Source organism: Thalia democratica, chromosome 8, assembly GCF_965202585.1.
Source record: "Thalia democratica chromosome 8, ktThaDemo2.hap1.1, whole genome shotgun sequence".
Taxonomy (NCBI): Eukaryota; Metazoa; Chordata; class Thaliacea; order Salpida; family Salpidae; genus Thalia; species Thalia democratica.
This window is the reverse complement of record NC_139172.1, coordinates 25,459,406-25,483,452: the sequence shown is the minus strand read 5'-3', so window position 1 is coordinate 25,483,452 and position 24,047 is coordinate 25,459,406. Positions and strand designations below refer to the sequence as shown.

The following is a 24,047-nucleotide window of genomic DNA, read 5'->3' as shown; positions in this document are numbered from 1 at the left end:
TGTTTGAAACTAAGTTTGTGTAACTATACAGATAATACTTAAATTTTGATCGATAACTTTCGTTTTAAACAAAAAAGTCTTTATTTTACAAACATCTTTAATTCAAAAATAGTTGATAGCTTGTCTTTATAGATAAAAGAAAAAGTAAATAAAATATGCCTTATATAAAAAATCGCAACAAGTTTTATAAAAAGTTTTTCAAAAAAAAATGTTTGAAACATAATTTTTTTGACCATAAACACTTAAACAGCTTTATAACGTATTATACAATGTTCTACAACGTTATCACGTTCTTTTACCATAAAATTACTTAAAAGGTATTGCAACTAGTATTGTTTTAGAAGTTCATCGCAACTTTTTTGGCGAACTTTATTAATAAAAAGTATTTCGGTTCCAGTTATTAAAAAAACAACTTAGCTGATTTTAATTAGTGTATTAAATATTTTCTTCAAAAAACGACAACAGATCGTATAACACTCTAAAAGGTAAAACTTAATACTATATAAATCAAATATAAAATCTAAACTTAATAATAAACCCCTATTTAAGACCACAAGGGTTCTACTTTGTTTGTAACAAGCATATCTTATTTTGTAGAGTTTTACCTTAGCTACCAGACTTTTTTTTTGCTCTTCATCTGCAACTAAATAACGTCTAGTGTAAGTTTAAAATTTTAAAAATTGTCCCCCCTCCCTTTTGCCCCTTTACTAATTATTGACCCCTAACTTACTGAAAACCGCCCCTAGAAGATGATGTCCTCTTTTCTGGAAAACCCTGATCTAGATCAATGATTGCTTTTTACCTTATAAGTAGGTGTTTTTTGAATTATTTTGGGAAACCACGCATTAAATTAAACTAATAGAGCTTTAAAATGTGCTCTAGTCTGTAATAGTTGATAAGTACACAACTTGATTTGTCAAACAGCTAATTTTAAAAACTTTGAACTAATAAATCGGAGGTTCTAAACAACTTCTTAAGCAAAATAACATTGAGTTTAGTATAAAAGATTAAACAAAAGCTTGATACACGATTTACTCAAAAACATTTTTATTAAGTAAACAAGTAAGATATTTCAGCTAAACCTTATCAACTACTTCTGTTAGCAAATAATTTTTAAATTAAATTTAGTTTAAGTAAACAGTTTTAGATTTTATCAAAAAAGACCAAATTAAGCACAATTAATTAGAGATAGATTAACAGTTTGTAATTACATAATTATAAATTAATTAGTATTTTAACTAAGATAAGCATACGTACAAAAATAAAACAATAAATAAACCAAATAAGTGACAAACTAGACAAAACATTTATTACAATTTATAAAGATAAGATTTATAAAAACTGTTGCTTGCATAACTTAGGTCTAAATGTTTTTTATAAATAAAGATTTTAAAACGCTTAGATAATATTCATTACATGCTTTACTTAAAATTGAAAATGACTATCATTATAATTCTTTGCACAATAATACTTGTTTAATAAGTGTTCAGCAATACGACTTATTAGATGGTTTATTCAAACCCGTGCCTACCAACTTCTAAGGGATTTTGAAATATGTTGGTCTCTTCTTATATTAAATCTCTGGGACGTTCTGCCAAAATACACACTATCACAGTGGCATCTGAACTTATAAATGACTTTACTTTTTTCTAAATAGGCAGTGACATCCTTATAAATTCCATTCAAAGGTTTTCTTGTAAAATGGCTTATTCTTAGTTGATCAGATCTAAAAGTAGTAATAAAAATGTTTTTACTGTTCTATTCAAGAGCTATTGCTTCTTTACCTTTATATTTCAGTCTTAAATATATAGGGCACTTTCTTGGTCCTTGTTTAATAGGTTTACCCAGTTTAGAGATCGTATTATTAATTGTTTGTCTGATGATATGTGACAGATAAGCAACAGCTCCAAAATTAATTTAAATTTTACCTAATTTTTCCGAAACCAAATTCTTTTAAAGGGTCGTGTGGGCTCTGAAAACTAAACAGGAAATTAAGCCAGTTTTATTGGATAAAGGACAATAAGGACTATTCTGTGAATTTGTTAGATAACTTCCTATAAAGAACCTATTGATCTCTTTTACTTTGCTTGCTTATATCTCAAAAGTCACTTAAAAATTTCAAAGCAGCAAAAAGGAACTGGTAATTTATTTCTATAAAAATAAGACAAAAATAAAAATTGCTTTTGCTACCTCCTCCCTCTCCCTATGCTGTTAATCTGTGGTTTTCTATCAAACAACTTACATATTACTCAACTCATTTTACTAAACTATTGATAAGTAATGCTTATAAACATTTAAGTTTATGATAACTTACAACTACTTTAATTTAAACATCAACCATTTTGTCTCTAGAAGTTCAGTAAGAGACTGTATAAAATGCAAAAGTAAATTTCAAACAAATTTAAATGCAAGTAAATGTTTGCGCTATTACTAGACAAAGTATATGTTAGATTTGTTCAACGTTTTTACATTCTCTTTTTGTACTTTTTTTCAAAGTCAATTTATCTGAAAACACTTTTTTAACTGAATTAGTTTACAAACTATTATCAAAAACAAAAAATTAGTTGTTGTCTATTTATATTCCATTACCTTAAAAACTTTGTATTAATTATTATAATTATATTCTATTTAATTTTATATCGTTTATCGTTTCCAGAAATAATTTTGTGTGTAATATTTTTTACGAAATTTTCTACTTTTAAAAAGAAAATGATCCTTCAAAACGTCATAAAATGTAATTTTAATTCGTAAATATTTTGTTGGTAAATTCAGACTTGTCATATTTTTAAAGTTTGTTCAAAATATTCATTAACATTGAGAAGTTTAAACCAACGAATAACTGTAAATGTAAAAAAAAATAAAAATTAAAAAACATAAAACAAATTTAAGCTTTATATAAATTGAAAAATGTACTAACCAACAAATGTTGCGCTTTAAACTTATTTTTTACTTACATTTAGTTTAAGGAATATTTAAGTTAATTTTTGTTGTAATACAGACCAATAAAATTAGAATTACAGCTAACGTTCAAATATTCGTTGAACAGAAAATAGCAGTTTGTTTACTTAAGTTATTTTCTTTATTTAACTAAACTTATTTTTGAATTTTCTACTAAAAAAAATTGAAACTAAATAAATATTACTATAGTTTAGTTTGATAAAGGTATATTTCTCTAGGTCCAAGGGGCGTATCTTTAATTGATTAAGTTTTAGTTAATATGAACAATTGCTTATCATTTTACAAATGAAACTAAATATATAACATAAGATACTCTTGTTTTTAAATGGAAAAATCACTATACAGTTTACTTTTTAAAAAGATACAGAAGTTAAATAAAATATGTCAATATAACTATAATCTTGTTTAGAAGCTTTTCTTAAACAGAAACTAAAACTAACTAGCATTTAACAGTGATCTGCCAAATCCAAAATTTTGGATCTGGTAGGATCCAAATCCTAGTATTGTTTTTAAATTGAGATCCGACCGGATCCAAATATAATTTTGAAATTAGGATTGAGCCGGATTCGAATCCTTATACTAAGATCTGGTAGACGAATTGCCACTTTACCTGGAATTTGAGAATTTTTGAAAAAAAAACTGGAAAAACCTAGAATTTTTAACAAAAGTAGCCTGGAACTCTAACAATTTTCACATGTTCAATAGTAAAATTTCGAATTGACTCAAAAAATCTATCATACAGGGTTTCCACATGGTCAGGAAATCAGGAAAAGTCTAGAAAAAAAAAAAAAAAAAGACAAAAGTCAATTAAAAATGGGGAGTTTTGAAAAAAAGTCAAGGAAAGTCAAGAAATTTGATAAATTAAAAAAAAAAAGTTCAGATTTTGTCAGTTTATGTACAAAATTCCTTATTTTTCAAAGCCTTCAAATGGTAAAAATTAATTAAAAATCATTTAAAGTTAGAAAAAAAATCTCAAATTTTCCTAGAAATTACAAAATTATTTAATTTCAAATGCCTTTATCTGGTATAAATTAGTAAAATATCCTTTATAAAACTGTAAAATAATTCTATTAACATATTGAACGAGTACCCTACTTGAACAGGCAGATTTTGTAAGCTTTTTAGTATTGATGATCTATAGCAAGGACACTTCCATAGTGAAACTGTGATATACACACAAAAACTTATCTAGCATAATTTTAGAATCAAAGTGTTTTTTGTTTAAGTAAATTATTGAGTTCTTTATAATTCAGCAGTTAATTTAGTGTTTTATGTAACAAACTGATGTGTATACTTTACTTCTTTATAATTCTTTCAAAGTTGTTTAAATTTATAGAATAAGTTATTAGAGAAGTATATGCCAAGATTAAGTTTACTTGTTATTTGTATTTTTTGTAGAACAACTTAAGTGTTTAAAATAAATAAGAGTATATTTATTTGTTACAAACTTTATACTATACGGAAAGAGGAAATATTTTACAGAACAGATATATAGTTTACTTTTTTATGTATTTTTTTACAGTTACTTAAGTATATTCGTTTTTAATTGATTTCTAGTTTAAGGATTTTATATTAAACAGTTTGGGTAGTGTTTTATCAAACTAAGTGAACAATTTATATAAGTAAAACATGTTTCAAGTAAATATTTTTTATTATGAGATAATTTTACCCTCTAGGTTGTTTTAGAACTTTTATACTAAGTCAAACTAAAGATTACTTTGGAAGTTCTAAAAGATTAAGTTCTTTATTGTTTTAAGGTTGTAATTGTAAAAGTTCGTTATTGTTTTTAGGTTTTAGTTGTGAAAGTTCGTTATTAATTAAAGGTTTTAATTTTAAAAGTTCCTTATACGTTGTTTCGTTTATTTAAATACATGAAAATGCTAAAAAATTGTGTTTTTTTTTCAGACAAGCTGGGTTTAAAAGGTAATAATACAAGTATTTTGCTGATAGAGCTGTTTGTTGCAAATACATCAATTATACACAGATAGTTCAAGTGATGTAATGGAAGTTTGAGGATTGAATTCAGCAAAAAAAAAAAGTTGTTTTAACCTGTATTGAAATTAGCTTTATATAGTTTCAAGTGTTAGATTATGTATTTTAGAATAAGTAGAAATTAAGAATTTGATTTAGAAAAGTCAGGAAAATTTTGGTAAAAAGTAAAGAAATTTTTCTCAGCATGATCTGTGGCAACCGTGATCATATAAATAAAAAGTTTGTATCTTCATGAAAGTTTTTTAAATTAAAATAAATTTAAAGTAGATTTACAGTATCGTTTAAATGTTTAATACTATTTAACACAGTTTCTTACCTTAAACTTAACTTAAAACTAAAAGTAGACCCAAAAATGAGTACTTAAAAAGAAAATTTGAACCTGGAAAAAAATTCGAAAAAACGAGTGAAAACCCTGGGTAGATCACTTTATTATTACAGTAGACTACCGCTTAAGTACGCAAAATGAACCCGACCAAAAAGTGCGTACTTAGCACGGGTAGTGCGTACTTTTTGGTATTGCTCCTAAGCTCTATCACAAGCTAAAAATCACCCATGAAAAATATCAACGTTTACTAAACAAAGCAGCCTTATCTGAGCAAGGCTCGCACAGAAAGAAAACCAAGCAGCTCACACTTTTTGACATGATGAAATAGAGCCAAGATTTTTTTTTCATTCTGAATAGATTGCTAGTCAAGCTAAGTTTAGTTTTATTTATTACTTAAAACCATTTTTATGTTATTTGCTAAATTGTTTCGATTTAGAATAAACCTAGTTTTGTTGTTTATAGCTGAGATTTTTATTAAACATTTAATTTAGAAAGTAATACATTTATTATAATTTTGCATTAGCTAAAAAGTGTTTGATTTTTTTTTATTTGAAAAAAAAACGTTTCAGGACTGTTTTTGTAAGAAAGTTTTTATCAGTAGAAACATTTATAGTATAAGTGCACACTGATAAGATGCATATTAATTTTTTTTAACTTTAGTTTTTTGTTGTTGTTGTTTCTTTTTATATGTTTATTTTGACTTTATGAAATTTGTAACTAGTTTTTGTGGTTAATTAGTATTATATTATGTCACTTTAAAATTTAAAAAAAAATTGCACCACCAAAGCCAACATATGTCTCCCGTGATAATATGAGGGAACTTCTTAGGATTTTCAATGCTGAAATGAGAATGGATTCTCGCAAAAAATCTGTGAAAGCAATTATTCAGGTTATTTATCTATTTCAATTTGATATAAATATATAAAAAAAAAATAAAAAAATAAGAATTTTTTTTGTCTTTTTGGATAAGTGCGTACTTAAGGCGGGATGCGTACTGTAATATATTTTTAAGGGATTTCGCTTGATTTTTTTTTCTCAGTTTTGCAGTCTTAATACTATATTTTTTAGTTTTTTGATTAAATTATTTTTTATTTTTGATTAATTTTGGTCACTTAGGCTGAGTTTTCGTATGTATTCAAAAACCTTCAACTAATCTGCACAAACCGAAACAAGACTGATAAAACAAGGTGTAGATTTAAGATGATCAGGTTTTAATTTTTTATTATTTATTTGCTTTATGTTTGGATAAAGTGGCTAAGGGTATCGATTTATAAATAGACTACTTTAAATAAAAGAAAAAGTATTGTTTTGATATACGCAAATAAATTGCAGCTTTTTATTGTAACGGATTTTTTGCACCAAGTTTTGTATAATAATAATTTACTTGTATGTAAGTAGACTTTTAATAAAATAAACCTCACAGTTAAAAAACTAAAACGAAATGTGACACTTTTACTCAGTAATAATTTGACATGAAAAAAGTACTGTATTATTCCTCAAGCTGCTAAAGCAATGCACACGTGTAAATCTGTTGAATTGATATATATAAGTGGCGTCACGTGGTATTTTTCCTAGGTGGTGCAGAAAAAAAATCGAGTTGCCTCTGCTTGAGTTACTTCTAACTAAGTTACCTCTGCTTGGCTTTGTTTTCAAATTTTTGTTTACAATAGCTTGTGGAATGATACCTAATCCTGTACTGTTTTAGGGAAATTTCAACTTAGCTTACTTATCGCAAGATACTGATTTTGCGGTAATTCTTAAAGAAATTTTGCTTTTTTGAGTTCATTTGTGGCAGTAAGCTAAGAGTTTGCGGCAGTGAAGTGAGCAAAATGGTCGTTTTCTTAATTGGAGTTTTTTTAGAGATTTTGTTCTAAAAAATAACGATATAGATACTTAATTTTTTCATAAATTTTAGGTGGTGCAATTGCGGCAGTGAAACACCCCAACGCGACGTCCCTTGTATATATATATGTATAGAGCATTTTACTTTTGTACAAGATTTTACATTTTCAATTAAAAACTTTTTAAAATTACAAAAATACTTTTAAAAATCAATATACAAACTGAAATAAATAATTTATTTTAAAACCATAAAATTATCAAGTTAACTTTAAAAGAGTTACAAAAACGAATAGTAGTGAGACTCTAAAATTCATCAATATTTGTATTTTACAACTATCTATTTAGGAAATAGTTCGTTAAGATTTTTAGAACGAATTATAACTATTTAAAAAAAATGTAATCTAAAAATAGTACCAGAATTTTAAAGTTGTTCGAATTCATATATATTAGACTGACGTGTCATAAACAAGAATACAATCTCTTTAGACCAGAGCATCTCCACACTACCAGATTGAATTAAATCCTAAGTGTGTCGAAAACTATAAAGTGGACAACTTCAAAATTATATCAGTTGCTCGTAATGAGTTTCACCTAAAAACTCTAGAAGCTATATACATTTTAAGCTTAAAGCCAGAACTCTGTAAACAAAAGAAATTTGTTTATTCGACCATTTTGTTTAATTCGTTGAACTTAAATTAGTTGATTAGTAAAGTTGTGTTACATTTATATTATTTCTGATTAAATGATTGCCTTAATTTGTTAATTTTTACTATTGTGTTAAATTTAATTTGTTTGCTTAAATACTTAGTTTTATCAGTTAATCATTATTTCAGCTTGTTTTGACACGAAAAAATACTGAAGAGCGTGTCCGAAAAGTACTTCTATTTTGTATTTTGTTTGTTTGCAATAAACTTTAATGTAAAAAATTGTGATTTTTATAATGGAAAAACCATTATTTCAACAGATGTATTATTACTAAATATTATATTTGAGTGTACACAAAAACATTTAATATAACATAATAATAAAAAATAAGGTTTATTTGATTTTAGTTTTAACATGTTTCGATTTTTAAGTAGTTTTTTGCATTTAAAATTAAATCCAATGCACACAAGTATACAAAGATTCTCGTTTTTTAAAACACTTTTTATTTATTGCTTAAGTTAGATAAAGTTTAGTTTATGCATAACTTTCTAACATTATTGTATCTACACATAATTTCTAAGTGTGTTTAGAAACATTTAAAACAATATAAATGACATAAATAAAAATAATTTTTGTTTTGTACACAAATTTTATTTTTGAAACAATGTTTTTTGGTAAATTAAGTTAGTTTTTATGCGTTGCATACTAATACAAACAATTGCTGCTTTTTGAAACTACCAGTTTAATACAAACTAGATTTAAGAATGGTAAATTTATTAGGTTGTACATTGTGAATCAAACTAGTTCAAATTAAATTAATTGAACAACTAAACATTGCTACAAATTCAGACTATGACCATTTGAAGACTTTAAATCTCAGGCCAAGTTAGTCTTTTTTTCAGTTATTGAGTTAAATTGCTTTTTGTATACGAAAATATCAGGGTAGTTTTTTTGTCACTAAGGCTGACTTATTTTCTTTAAAGAGTGGCAAATTGAATTTATAATGTATGTTTTGGTCAATACACAGTGTTGGTTTGAATTATAATATATGTTAGATTTTAAATCTTGCAGCTGATATAATTTGAAATACTATTTATCTTACTGTAAATAAGTGTGAATAATCAGTCTTGCCAAAAAACTTGAGTCCCGGTAAATCTTGGAATCTGACAATTTAATTATACTGAAATAATCTGGAAAAAGTTTAAATTTGAGAATTTTTGAAATAACCTGGAATTTCAAACAATTTTTAGATGTAAAGTAATGAAATTTTAATTTAAAACAAAAAATGTACCATATAAATATTTTTATTAAAAACACATTTAAAGTAGCTTAAGAGCATATTTTTAAAATTAATATTATGTTTAAAAGAGTTTTTTTACCTTTAGTTTAAATTTTTACTGAAAATAGAAGAGAGAATTTGTGTTTTCACAAACTTTGTATTGGTGCATTGAACTTTTGCTTGTATTATCTGTTTACCTATCACTGTGCTTTGCATCGGAACTAAACCTAGAAATTCTTCTAAAATGTCAAAATTATTAAAACACGTCAAATAAAAATTCTTAGATAACAATATTGGTTGTATTAGTGCTTTCATCTTGGCAGATTGATTAAAGTCCTCATTTGATTTATGCGGCTTTATAATCTTTAGGTATTTCTTAAACTCGACTTTTTGTAAAGAAATAAACAAAAATCTTATACTACCGCCAACATGAATTCTTAAAAAAAATAAAGTTCCAAACGGTATCTTCTTTTTAGTAAACAATTTTGCTACTTTATAACTTGTCTTAACTTTTTCTTCGATCAGTCGGTAGGTACTGAAAATAATCATGTGCTTTGTTGGAACTGACTTAAGCGGTTTGTTTTTTTTTCGTTTCTCGCAAAAAATCCTAAATAACGTTTTTCAATGCTTATAGCTCGTCTTATATTTCACGTTTACTCTTTTCAAATGCAAGCGTTTATTGCAGATAAAGAATTGCTATAATGCTTAATAAAAAATTAGTTTTTCTTCTTCAAGAAAGGTACAATAAGCTTTTATACTTTTGTTAAAAATGTTTAATAAACCTTAATTGTTCATTGAAACTGACTTATAACACTTTTCTTTGTTATATATTTAATTCACTGTTAATAAACTTCGTTATTTCTTTATTTTGTGAACTTTCTATTAAACAGGGTTGCCAAACAAATAGGCTAGTTTAATAGTTGAAAGAATCCAGACTAGCTTGTACCTGTTTAAGAAATTTTTTCAAGACTCAGGTGTGTGTGAAACTTTTATTTTTAACACTTTGAATAAGAAACTAGCCTATTTGTTTGGCAACCCTGTTCGATGCACCAATATACAGAATTCTTCGAATTCTCAGAATAGTTTTTACAATGTTATGTAGTTTATTAATTGTATTTTTCTTTCTTGTTTTCTTACATATTGTGTACTTTATTATAATGATGACATTTCAATTAGGTATTTAAGCTTAATTAAAACTACGTTTTTAGCTTTTTCAACTTTTAATAAACTTGGCTGGTTAGATATAACTTAGACATTTTGCTTTTAAAGTGGCAACCATGTAAAATACTAATTAATTACTAATAAGTTATTTTATTAGGTATTCGAGAGTAAATATTGTTAAAAAATGGTTTCAATTTTCTACACTACAAATAGGTAATCGATTTATTTAATTAATTACTGAATTTTTTAAAAAGAGTAAACTATTTTAGACGTAAAAATTATTTCTAAAAGTAAATATCTTTAGAAACACGAAAAAAGGTATAACAGTACAAAAAATGCATAAAAGTGACCCCTAAAATATTTTTAAGCTCGGTTTTTATAAAGAGTTAGGTTATAAGTAAAATGACAAAAATATTAAGTTTAACTTATTAGTGTTTAAGGAAGTACATAATTTATTAAGACTTATGTACATTAGTCAATGTAAATTTTGTTCTAATAAGTATCTATGATTTAAATACACATTCTATGTATATCTAAAAGTAACTTGAAATATCAAAGTGAATAAAAGTAAAACTTTCTATAGTAAAACTAAAAGCAAAATATTACTCAAATGTCACTAAAACTAAAACTGCGGCCCGTAAAGACTTTGGAAACTTCAAATTTGGCCCGCGAGCACCAACTCCCTGCCGACCCCTGATCTATACTAACATTCTAATCAAAATTAAGTTCTCCTTATAAAAGTTTATTCTAGTTTTAATTATTATATAATATTGTTTCCTGATACAAAGGTTAATTTTTATAGAGTAAGTTAGTTATGTCTGTAATATTTTTAAGTAACATATTTGAATTTCGATATACAGTTTGTAATTTCATAACTTTTTTTCTGCTTCTTTTAGTTTAACTTATCTAAATTAAATACAGTATAATAAATAAAAAATATAATACTTTTTTATTACTACTTATATGTTTTTTTTTTCTAAGCAGAAAAAAAGAATTTTAAAAACAGAGTTTTTTGGCTAAATATTGCGTAGTACGCACAAGGCTTACTTAGCTGGCAGTCATACCTAAGAAATGCGTACTAAAGCGGCAAATTAAAAACAAAAACTTGTGAACCCTCTTTGAAAAAAGTCTAGACACGCCCCTGGTTTAAAATATGACCATCTTTGTTCATTGGAGTGCATAGGAACTAATTTCAAATGCAAAGAAAACTTTTAAAAAAATTTGTGTCAAAACAAAAAAAAAATTAACCTTATTTTTTATTACTATGTTATTTTGAATGTTTTTGGGCACTCCAGAATTTAACGTTTACTAATAAAGTATCTGTAATAGAAACTTAAGTATTAAAAACGTGTAAAAAAACAAAATTGTAAAGAAATGACATTTTAGTTAATTACTGTGCAATACTTTTGTACAAAATGGAAAACATTTGCATTTAGTTTATTTACTAAACAGGTATTATATAACTATCTTACTAATTCAAAGGACTTTTTACACTCACTTTTCAGAAATAAATTTGCTGTTGTAAGAAGAAAGTTATTATGAAATTGAAAAAAAAACCTGGTGGAGTATTAAACTGACTTTTTCATATTTTTAATTTAAATCAGTAAATTTTTTTAATTGTTATATAGGGACTTAAAACTATATTAATCAAATAAATTTAACTTAAAATATATTTTTGCTCTGCGGGCCACATTTACATGCTCGTGGGCCTCAAAATTTTCTTTCGAGGGCGGCATTCCATTCAAAAAAATAACATGCTCGCGGGCCGTAGATATACCTATTGCGGGCCGCATTTGGCCCGCAGTTTGCCGACCCCTGCCCTAGACCAACGAGCCACTTATCAGATTATATCTTGTTCGCTTTTTATTCTTGTAACATGTATTATGACGTAATACAGAGGATGTTGTGGTGTTTGTCAAAATTGTGTATTTTATAGTTATTCATAGCCAGTTTTTTGTTGAATTATATACATGTTTCTTAGGTTATAGACAGATTATTTAATATATTATCATTAAAACGTTTTCGATCACATTTGTAATAACATTATTTATTTCAAAATAACTTCATATGTATACAAAGTGAAATATGCTAGTTGTTAGATAATGCATAGATTACAACTTTTTAATAAATTAACTAAAAATAAATTAAGCTGTGCCGGAATCAGATTAAGTAAAAAAAAGAAATACTTACAGGGCTAGAAAGTATTAACTTTCAAACATTAAACTGGTAAATTTATGACATCTATCAAATTATTTAAGTTTTAATGAATTCTCTTAACTATTTATAACAGAAAACTGTATAGCAAATAAATGTTTATGTTATTTCAATTTATAAATACTATAGTTTTTTTCATATTGTACAGGAATTTGGTAAATTGTAATAAACATACTAAAGTAAATATAAATTTGTTATATTATGTTTGTGATGTGAATAATTTATTCATTTCAATGTCACATTATTTCTTATATCTTACTATAACCTAACATTTTGTTCTAATAGGCTATTAATATATATAAATATTGTTATGAAGTCATTAAATGTGCTCATCTTTTTTACATTCAAGACCACTGTATTAATAGTCAATTTTAAATTGTAATATTTGCTTAATAATTTTATTTCTAATGTGAACAGAAATGTGATTCCGTATATGTGCACTATAACTTAACTACTATACTTTTATATAATTTTACTTAAATTAAAATGCAACGTGTAATTTATGTTTTAAAATTACAAAGAAAATAATTATTTGGTACACACATAAACTATTTCAAAATCTTAAACTTGGAGTTTTAATTAGACGATTTAACTGTACCGTTTACTACATTAGTTAAATTTAAACAAATATCTAGTTTAAAATAACTAAAATACACAGTTTTGACAAACACCACAACAACATCCTCTGTATGACGTCATAATACATGTTACATGATTAAAAAGCGAACAAGATGTAATCAGATAAGTAGGTCGTTGGTCTAGGTGTATGATTCTATGGGTCCCGGGTACAAATCCCGGCTATTCGTATTGTGCATAGAAGAGTAATAATAAATAATAAACACAATTATGCAATGAGTTAAACAAACAAATAATAAATTTAAATACTAAAATTAAATACACAATAAAATAAACTAAATATAATAAAGTTAATTTTGCTTCTCATTTTTTCGTCTGCTTAAAGTATTGTTTATCCCCAGGGTTCGTGCGCGTCAGGCTAAGTCAGGCTAAATCAGTTTTTTTGAAAAAAGTTGAAAAACGTCAGGCTAAATCAGTTTTTTTATTTAAAAATTTGAGAATCTCAGATTTCTCAGTTCAAATGCTTGATAATGTTGGAAAAAAAAAGAAATATTTTTAAGATCAGATTGAGATGTGAATTTATTTCTAAATAAAGATTTAGTTATTAAAGACAAAATTAGTCCGTATTTGTAAAAATAAATGCTTAAAACCTTTTGTTGAATCTCTAAAAAAAAATAAGAATCTTCTTTATTTTGTTTTGAGTAGATTATATAAGTCATAATTATGAAAATTCTTAAAAAAATACAGTTTAAACATTACAGTTTAGTTCAACAACTTAGCTGTTTGTTTGAATTTGTTTACATCAGCTATGTTTTTCAGAGCTTAGTTGGTTGAACTGTTTTAATTTCCAATTTAAAGGCTTTATACCAAATACTTTTTAGATTAAAACTCTTAGCAGTTTATTCATATATTTTACTGCTTGTTTTAAGTTGTTAGAGATATTCACAACACTAAAACTTAGGTTGAAGATATAAGTACTAAGTTTGTGGGAGTACAAATTTTAGGTACAATTCATTTTTTTATACAAGAACAAAATGTTAAAGGTTTTTTTTTTAAATTTAAGTTTAAGCTTTTTAAATCTAATATGATACCAACAATCACTGTATTTATTTAGAGTTTAGGATTTATAGTTATGTATCAATTTTAAGTATTCGTCAAAATACTATAATAAACATTTTTTACTTTGATACTTGTGTAAGGGTTTCATTTTTAATTGAATAAAACACGACAATGCACGTTTGTGTTTAGTAATATATATTTAATTTTTACACTAGTACAGGGTTGCCACTTTACCTGAAAAAACGTGGAATTAGACAATTTAGGTTAAAATAACCTGGAAAAACCTGGAATCTGAGAAATTTTGAAAAAAACCTGAAAAACCTGGAAATTTGATCAAAAAACCTGGAAAAACCTGGAATTTTTAATAACTTTAACATTTTCAGTTGTAAAATTTTGATTTGACACAAAAAATCTATGATATAGTTAAGATTTTTTGTCATCATCAAACTTTTTTTTATAAAAAAACACATTTAAAATAACTTAACAGTAGCTTTTCAATGCTTTTATTCTATTTAACACAGTTTCTTTAATAGAAATTAACTTAAAACTAAAAATAGACCTAAAAATGTGTAATTTTAGAAACCTGGAAGAAATTAGGAAAACCTGGAAAAAAGTTTGAAAGAATGAGTGGCAAGCCTGCTAGTAATAGATCAGATATAACACTTAATTTACAACTTATCACTGAATTTGTTATTTTAAGGGCATAGGGGGGGTGAGATCAATCACCCTTTTTCTAATTTAGTCTTATTTTACTGAGTTCTAACTAAGCTATGGGTTGCTTTTTGCAGATTTTTAAAGCTCAAAATATTTTTGAGATCAAGCTGGTTGAAGTCGGAGACTACAATAGTACTAATCAAGACCCCCCAATACCTAAAATAACTTCTAAAGGGGGTTTTCCTTACTTTGAAAAAATGTCAGGCTAAATATGTCACTGTCAGGCTAAATGAAAAAAATTTCGCGCACGAACCCTGATCCCTTCCTTAAGTCTTTTGTGTACAGTAGATTGCCATTTGTCGCGATCATCTGCAAGCAACTCCCACTCATCAGTTCTTATGTTCAACTTTTTAGCCGCGCTTGAATACGTCCTTAAAACGTAGTTTTGGGCGACCTCGGTTGCATTTGTCAACGACCAACTCGCCAAAAAACATAGAGTAAAAAATTCTCCTTTCACCCAGTTCACTTCAAATGTTTAAATTTTGGTTATCCTATACTCTTGCAGTCAAACGAGCGAAAGTGCCTAAGGCCTTACCAATACGACTATTTGTCCAAACAAATGAAATTTGTGTCCAATGATGAGTTTAACGCAACATTTGAGCCAAGTTATGCTAAGTTTTTTACATTTTCTGATGTCATTGATGTTGATTGCATGGTGAAAACAAAATGAGAGCTTAAGTTTTTGTTTGAATTATTTTTATTAAAAAAAAAGTTATTTTAAATTTAGTTAGTACCTGGTATTTATCAATTCCAAGTTTAAAAGGTATTATTGATAAACTTTTATTTTTTAATTTGTTAATTTTCTTATACTATCACGGTTACCCCTTACCCTTGGTTGATAACTTTGTTTTCTTATATGTTTTATTTATTATAATTTTTTTTACTCTGTGCAAAAATGACCCCTCGTGCAAAAATGTTTTCGTGCATATTTGACTCGTCTCCATTAAATATTATACCAAGGAGCTATCAAGTTTGGTTTTAAAATTTGTTTTAATCATTTACATCCATAACCGAATTCGACCAGTAAAGTTTTTCAAAATGAACATTTGTAGTATCGTGCTAAATTAGTTTAAAACCTTGGTAAAATATATTTTTAGTATAGACCACTGTAAATACACAAATTGTTAATAATTTACCATATAAAAAATGTATTCAGACCGGGAATCGAACTCGGGCCGCGAATCCTGACCACTAGACGACCTTTTTAAATGCGTAAATCTCTTATATGCTGCATAATGAGCAAGTATGTTAGATATTTAGCTAAAACTTATTGATGTAGGAATGGGTAGTACTTGTTTTTTGATATAGTTGGTTTCGATAAAAGCTTATGTAAGCATTTATTCTATTAGTTACTAAATTATTAATTAATTGTAAAAAATATATTTCATAGCTTTTAAGAAGACATAAGCAGCTAACTAATTATTTGTCATATTTTCATAGGTACATAAAATAAGAAACTAACTATTTTTCATCATCATTTCACAGAAATTTAGTATTGATAACTAAGTACTTTGTTAGCTTTTCACAATCATCTAACACAGGTTATCAACTATTTTATATTTTTTGCAGGTAATTAACATTAACCAACAACTATTTTCATCATATTTTCACGGGTACTTATCTATTTATTTCATAATTTCACAGGTACGTTGCAAAGCAGCTGCCGGGCATCGGTTTGACTTTTTCATCAGCTCTGGTCAACGCGGGAATCACTTCCGTGGACAAGTTGGCGGACACGGACCCGCGCGAGATAGAAATGATCACCGGCAAGCGGCCGCCATTCGGCAACAATCTGCGAGACGCGGCCAAGTCGATACCGAATTACGTGATGCAAGTCAACCAAGTATGATTTTTTGGTGTATGATTTGTATTGCTAACTTAGTTTTGACAACCGAAAACATTTTCAAGATAAATTCTTGCCTTAGTGTATAATATACTTAAATGAAGTTATTAGTTTTTCAAAAAATTTCTATGAATAAAACATATTTAAATTAACTTTACAATATCTTTTCAATGATGTTGTACTATATAGCACAGTTTTTTACCTTAAACTTAATTTTTAACTTAAAATAGACCCAAAAACGTGTACTTTATAAAACCTAGAAGAAATTTCTGAAAAAACCAGTGGCCACCCTGTGTATTACATGTAAATTAATAATATTAATAACATGTTTTTCAAAGTTCGTCTAAATTGGTTTAGTAAAATATCCTAAATGATAGAGCTGTTTCACAAATTTTTGAGATTTAGTGAGTATCTTATCTTTTTTCCAACTGCAGTTCGCTTAGCTTTTTTCAAAAAAGGCTTAATTTTTCTAATTGCTTTTAAATTTATTCTGGTAATATAAGTTAGAATTTAATTGCGTTCTTGCAAAACTATAGACGTGAGAATTTTTTCTTGTAATCTATTGTCTGTAATATTTCTAAGCAGAGTTTCCATATAATTAATAGTTACCATGTTTATAAAAGCCATAACAAGCACTATTTGGCTCCATACATATGGCTATTTTGGCAACTATGCCTTTAAGTCAGGGTTTCTCAAGCTTATTTTTATAACGCCCCTCTACAAATTGGTTACCCATTTACTTTTTCAACCCCTTACTTGTTATTACCCCTGATAGTAATCTTTCACTTAAACCTTTTTGGGAAACCCTGTACTAAATACATAATTTTAATACATGACTATCAAGAATATATAACTGTGTTTACCGCGGTTAACGCTAACGTTAACTAGTGGTCTTCTAACGTTCAGTTTTTACATTATATATACTTGTACAGACGGAAAGATATGGAGATGATACGTGTGAGATAGAAGTTTTAATAACTCTGACAAACGCTTCTGATGTGAAAAATATTAAAAGAAACACCTGTCTGCTTTTGATTGGTTGTTATAAATTGTTTAATAAATAATATTTGTTGTTCTGATAATCTTCCATAATTCAATAATACAGTTTTTAGTATTTTCGAGAGATTCTGACTTAAAATAAAAATAAACGCGTAATACACAGAATAAATCATTTTATTTTCATCATTAAACTAAACTCAAGTTTTAATAAATGTTTATATATAAAACACTATCAAATTTTTAATTAAACTAAATGATGACTTTGAAAACTCGTATATACTTATACAATTTACAGGCGATTCAGACAACAAGACGATAGCAAAACAGCGAATAAGCGACAATCAGCTGTTGAACTCGCTGAACAACACGTGGAAGAAATGCTACAGAATAAAGAGGAGTCATGCTACAAGCGACGAACTATCAATGAAGCTCATCAGTTCCGACTGGGGTTTGTGTGTATATTCGTTAAAAAATATAAGTATGTCCAGGGTTGCCACTTTATCTGGAAAAACCTGGAGTTTGAGAAATTTTGAAAAAAAAACTGGAAAAAACTGGAATTTTTAACAATTTTAACATGTTAAGTAGTAAAATTTTAATTAGACACATTAATCTATCATAAAAAAAAAGTTGTCATCATCAAATTTTTTTAATTAAAAAACACATTTAAAGTAGCTTAATAGTATCTTTTCAATGTTTTTATACTATTTAGCACAGTTTCTTACTTTAAACTAAAAATAGACCCAAAAGTGTCCATTTTTAAAAACCTGGAGAAAATTTGAAAAACCTGAAATTTTTTTTTTGAAAAAACGAGTGGCAACCCTGTTTGTCACTAATATAATATTTAACTGGTGATTGAAAAACAGTTGTTAAGTTTGTCATTCAAGTGTGTGTACAATGAAAAAGTATTAAAATGGTCTAAAGCAAGGTATTTAAGATGTTTTAACTTTCAGGTTTATGTAAAACTATGTAAAATACAGTTAGCAACAGTTTTAAACATTAAAATGTTATATTTAGTAATTAATGTTTAATGATAAACTGGTATTTACTAAATATTTTAAATTTATTTAAAAATTGAATTTTCATCCTGTAATTTTTTGTCTTTTGTATAAGTTTTTGAGTTTTTACGTTCAACTGTTGACTAAAAATTGCGTAAAAAATATCATTCAATTGTTTTTGTAAAAATTCAACTTATTTTTTAAAGTTTTAAGTTAGATTACTTTAAATAACCTTTCTTTCATTTTTATAAAAAACTGTTATCGTAAAATGATATTGTTAGTCTGAGGCTAGTTTTTTCTATCAATATATATAATTAGTATAAATTTGTCATATATGAATAAGTTATTGATTAATATAATCCTGGACTGGATGTTGTATACTGCTAAAATATTTTAAAATTTTACTATTACAAAATAGTTTAAACCGTAAAATTAAAAATTAAACTTATATACAGTTGGAATAGACATAGAAAGTACTTATACGCCTTACTACTCTGGCCAGCGTAAAATAACGATAGATGTTTCAAAACCAACTAAAACTATCAATAAAAAGACAAACAAGACAACTTCTAATGGTAACAAGTATGTATATTTATTTACTTTATTTGAGTTATATGTTTTTATCGAAAGAGTATGTGTAGAAAGTTTGTCTTAAATGTTAGTAATATATTAAATGTTAGTCTTAATAATATGCTGGCAAAAATCTATTTAACTTAGATAAATTTGAAAATAAAAGCTCACAACAAATACACAAGACAAATTCTTTACTGGGTCATTTTAGTTTTTATAAATACTAAAAACAAAAGGTTTTAAGCAAAGCCTTAATGAAGAACGGCCTTACTCTATAAAACATTTTATATTTTTACAAATGTCTTTTTTTTTTTCTTTTTCTGAACAAATCGTTTCCTACTACTTTTAAGACTTTAATATACCCTAATATAAGTTAGTAAGTGTTTGCATCAGAATTTAAAAACAAAGTAAATATTAAAAAAAAACTACTTTTTAAAACAGCCCTATAAATAAAATCAAACAAATTAAAAAAAAAAGTTGCTATTAACAGTTTAATATATTATAGGTTTATAATTATGTTTCATTATTGTGTTTATTTTGTTATTTATGGTTTTTATTGATTATTGATACAGTTTGTAGAATAAAGAAGCATAAAAAATGGGAACGGGTCTAAATTGCACGAGGGGACTAAATTGCACGAGAACAAAATTGCACGAAGCCAAATTTGCACCAGGGAACAAAATTGCACGAAGCCAAATTTGCACCAGGGAACAAAATTGCACGAAGACGATTTTGCACCGAGGATCAATTTTGCACAAGATTAAATAAAAAAACAGAAAAAAAAAGTTACTGACCAAGGGTAAGGGTTAGGGGTAACAGAATAATAAAAAAGTAACTAATGAAAATTAAAAAAAGTAATAATAAAAATTAATAAAAAAATAATTTTTTAAAAAGTTACCGACCGAGGGTTAGGGGTAACAGTGATAGTAAAAAAAATAAAATTTAAATAAAAAAAGAAATTTTTTTTTAAAGGATAACTTACCGGTTAGGGCTAGGGTTAACAGTGATAGTAAAAAATATAATAATAAATTTAACTCGTGCAAAAGTATCTTTGTGCACTCGTGCAATTTTGTACGCTCGTGCAATTTAGACAGCTACCCATAGAAAATAGCTGTGAACTTTAAATCATACAAGTTTATCACAATTTTTTTTAATTTGTTTAATTATGATTAATAGAACAAAGAAGCCTTGCAAGCACACTTGTTTCGACAAATACAACTGCGGTCATCAGTGCTGCAAAATTGGTTGTTTATTTATTTCCTTGTTTATTTTACGAAATTAAAACTGTATTTACAAGCATAAATTTTAGGTATAATCAAAATTTTTTTTTGTTTTTTTTACATCGTTGCTGTAAAAGAGCTCCTGATTTATTTTATTTTTTAAATCATTTTAGAACCACAATAAGTTTATTAATTATAATTTTTGGTTACAAGTAGTTCTTTTGTTGTTGTTAATCAGTAAGTTTTAAAGTTATTTGTTTACTTTCGAGACAAATATTAATTTTAAACGTTTAGCTGAAAATTAAGTATTTTGTTCTCTATATATTTATTAATTTTATATAAAAACTAGATATTGAATAATATTTACACAACAGGTTTATATGAATTTGACGAAGGTGTTAGAGAATTTCAAAAGCAAGGCCTTTCAAAAAGAACTCAGGAGGTAAATGATATACTAAATAAATAGTTTTTTATTTGCCATTTTAATTTACTTTCTGAGTTTTTAAAATTCTTTAAAATTATTTGTTCAATTTGTTAGTTAAAAAGTTAAAACTATGGAGGATAGAGAACGTATAATATTAAGAAACTTTTACATACTACCAAAAACTAATAATAGTAATAGCAAGAAATCAAACATTTTTATCATAAAATATTAAATGAATTTTAGCGTATATTTATTGAAATAAACAACGAATATAAAGCATAATTTAAATAAGAGTAAAGAAAATTCTGTTTTAAATTTTATAGATATTTTACTACTTTTTTCTTGCAGAAAAATAAAGTCAATTTTTAAATAAAAATTATTCCTAAAAATATTTTTAACATTTTTGATTATGTACTACAACTTAAACTATTTAAACTATACTTATTTTGCGGGTTTTTTTTTTAAATTAGTAAATTTAATTATAAATTGAGCTGATGTTATAAGTAATGTAACGTTGTAATAAAGGCAAAAAATGTTAGTTATAAGACAAGTTTAAAAGCAAACAAAATAAGCATGTTTAAAAAACTATCACAATAGTATTTTATGCAAACGAAATCAAACTTCGTGAAATTTGTTTATATTCGCTAAAATGTGTCTTCATTCACAAGCCTCGATAGCTCAGTCGGGAGAGCGTCAGACTGAAGATCTGAAGGTCGCTGGTTCAATGCCGGGTTGAGGCAACGCTTTTTGAATTATCGATTTAAACATACTACATGAAATGTTAATAAGTTTTTCTGAAAACTAACATAATTGTCTTTGAATTTTATATACACATGAATACTTTCTGTTTTAAGTGCAACATTAAATAAAAGGAATGAACTGTTTCTCTCCCTGCCCTCACTTTAAAAAATTACACTTTATGATCTGAAATATTGTAATGAAAATAATATGCCAGTTGTAAAATTAGTCTTTCTCTATTTCTATAACTAACTAATTTATGAGCTACCAAAGTTTAAAAATAATCATATAATTTCTAGGTATAATATAAAATGTCTACAGGCCTTTATTGAAAAAAGCATATGAAGATATCAAAAAAACGTGTTTTTTTATAAAACCTGTTTTTTCCTACAGTTTTAAAGCAATCCCTTTAAACTTTTTAATGTTACAATAAACAATTCTTATTGAAAAATTTAAAATTTTTCATTAACTAAATATCGTAATGAAAACAGATATTGAAATAAGGTTTTCAACTTTAGATGTAATTAACGATGAAATTTACCCTATCAAGTATTTGTATCAAATTTATTTAACAAACTTACCTATATTTGTAAAGATAGTTTTAATTGTTTTTTCTACAAAAATTAATTTAAAGTTTCTGTTTTAACATTTCAAGTAAAATCGAAATACTCTTAGAGTACACTAAACTATTAAACTAAAATAAAGTGTAATTAATAATTTAGTATTTAAAATTGAAAGCGTGCTGTAACTAAAACTATGTACAAATAAACCATTATGTAAACTTATAACAAAAATGTTTCAGCCCGGGCTCGAACCGGGGACCTTTCGCGTGTGAGGCGAACGTGATAACCACTACACTACTGAAACACTTATTGATAAGTGCTAAACTTTGTTTATGAATATAAATTGACATTACTGAACGCATTTAAATTATTATGATACATATATTTATAATGGTCTTATTAAACAATAATTATTAATTTTTTGAAATTGCGTCGATGTAATGAAACAAAATAAATACACAAAAAATATTATTTTGCTAATCGACTTGGGAAATTGTTTGAAGTTGGACTTTATTGTTCGCAGTTTCAAGTTGTTATTCTTTTCAAAAAAAAGGTCAATTAATTTTTGATGACTTTATAAAGGTTAATGTGTTTTAATAAACTGTTAATACTTTTTAAGCTTGAATATATTTTTAATTTTTAAAGTTTTTTTTTTGTATACTATAAAATTATTTAAAAAATAATAATATCAAGTTTTGTTATTTAACCCTTAAATCGATGCTAAAATAAAACTCTTATTAAAATAAATTAGTTTAGGTTCAATAAAAATGCAAATGATAATTTTCTAATAAGTATTTCGACGGTCATTCCTAACAAAGCTATATTTTATCCCAACATTATTCTGAATGAAATATCTCGTGTATATTTGGATGTCAATGAATGCTAAAAATGAAACAACTGTACTAATTTATTACGGTAACTTTCAATTTGAAAATAAAATGTTCGTATGAACTATTGTCTAACACAGGGGTCGGCAGGCAGTTGGTGGTCGCGGGCCAAATTTCAAGTTTCTAAAGTCTTCGCGGGCCGCAGTTTTAGTTTTAGTGACATTTGAATAATATTTTGGTTTTAGTTTTAGTCACACTAAAGAAAGGTTTTACTTTTATTCACCATATTTATTTTCAATGACTTTTAGCTATACATAGAATGCCTATTTTATTAATATTTATTAGAATAGAATTTACATTGACTAATATACTTAAGTGTTAATAAACTATGTACTTTCATAAACACTTAATAAGTTAAACTTAATATTTTTGTAATTTTACTTACAACCTAACTCTCTATAAAAACCTAACTTGAAAGACAATTTATGGGTTATTTTAATACACTTGTTATATTATCAACCCTTTTTTCATATTTCTAAGAATATTTACTTCAAAAAAAGTTTTTGCGTGTTAAATAATTTACACTTATTAGAAAATTTATTAATTAGTTAACTTATAAAATTATTACATGTTTGTATTCCAAAAATCTAAAACAAGTTCTTTAACATAATTAATTCTCGAAAACTTTAATAAAATATCTTATTAGTAATTAGTATTTTACATGGTTGCCACTTAAAAAAGCAAAAATGTCTGAGTTGTATCAAACCAGCCTGAGTTTATTAAAAGTTAAAAAGCTACTAAATAGTTGTTAATCAAGCTTAAATACCTAGTTAAAATATCATCATTATCAAAAAGTACACGAAGTGTAAGAAAAAAAGAAAAAATTACAATCAGTAAACTACACTACAGTCATAAAAACTATTCTGAGAATTGAAAGATTTCTTTAAAGTGATTTAAATAAAAGTTTCACACACACCAGAGTTTTCAAGCTTTTAAAATAGCCTGTTTGTGTAGCAACCCAGTTAAAATAAAGTTCACAACATAAAGAAATAACGAATGTCATTAACAGTAAATAAATTACATGCCAAAAAAAAATATAAGTC

General features: G+C 26.2%; 1 protein-coding gene and 2 non-coding genes across 3 annotated transcripts in view; 2 read left to right on the top strand and 1 right to left on the bottom strand.

The window, feature by feature from the left end:
• The window catches only part of LOC145843066 (putative ATP-dependent DNA helicase HFM1), a 52,647-nt gene extending 37,212 nt beyond the window's left edge, over positions 1-15,435 (top strand). The window contains exon 32 of the mRNA XM_082950533.1: positions 15,271-15,435. Coding sequence (XP_082806659.1) covers positions 15,271-15,435 — 165 coding nt within the window. The remainder of the gene's footprint in view (positions 1-15,270) is intronic.
• Positions 15,436-21,483: 6,048 nt separating this feature from the next.
• On the top strand, positions 21,484-21,556 carry Trnaf-gaa (transfer RNA phenylalanine (anticodon GAA)). Its single transcript has one exon. It is a non-coding gene; the product is annotated as a tRNA-Phe (tRNA).
• Positions 21,557-22,348: 792 nt separating this feature from the next.
• On the bottom strand, positions 22,349-22,421 carry Trnav-cac (transfer RNA valine (anticodon CAC)). Its single transcript has one exon. It is a non-coding gene; the product is annotated as a tRNA-Val (tRNA).
• Positions 22,422-24,047: the final 1,626 nt, after the last annotated feature.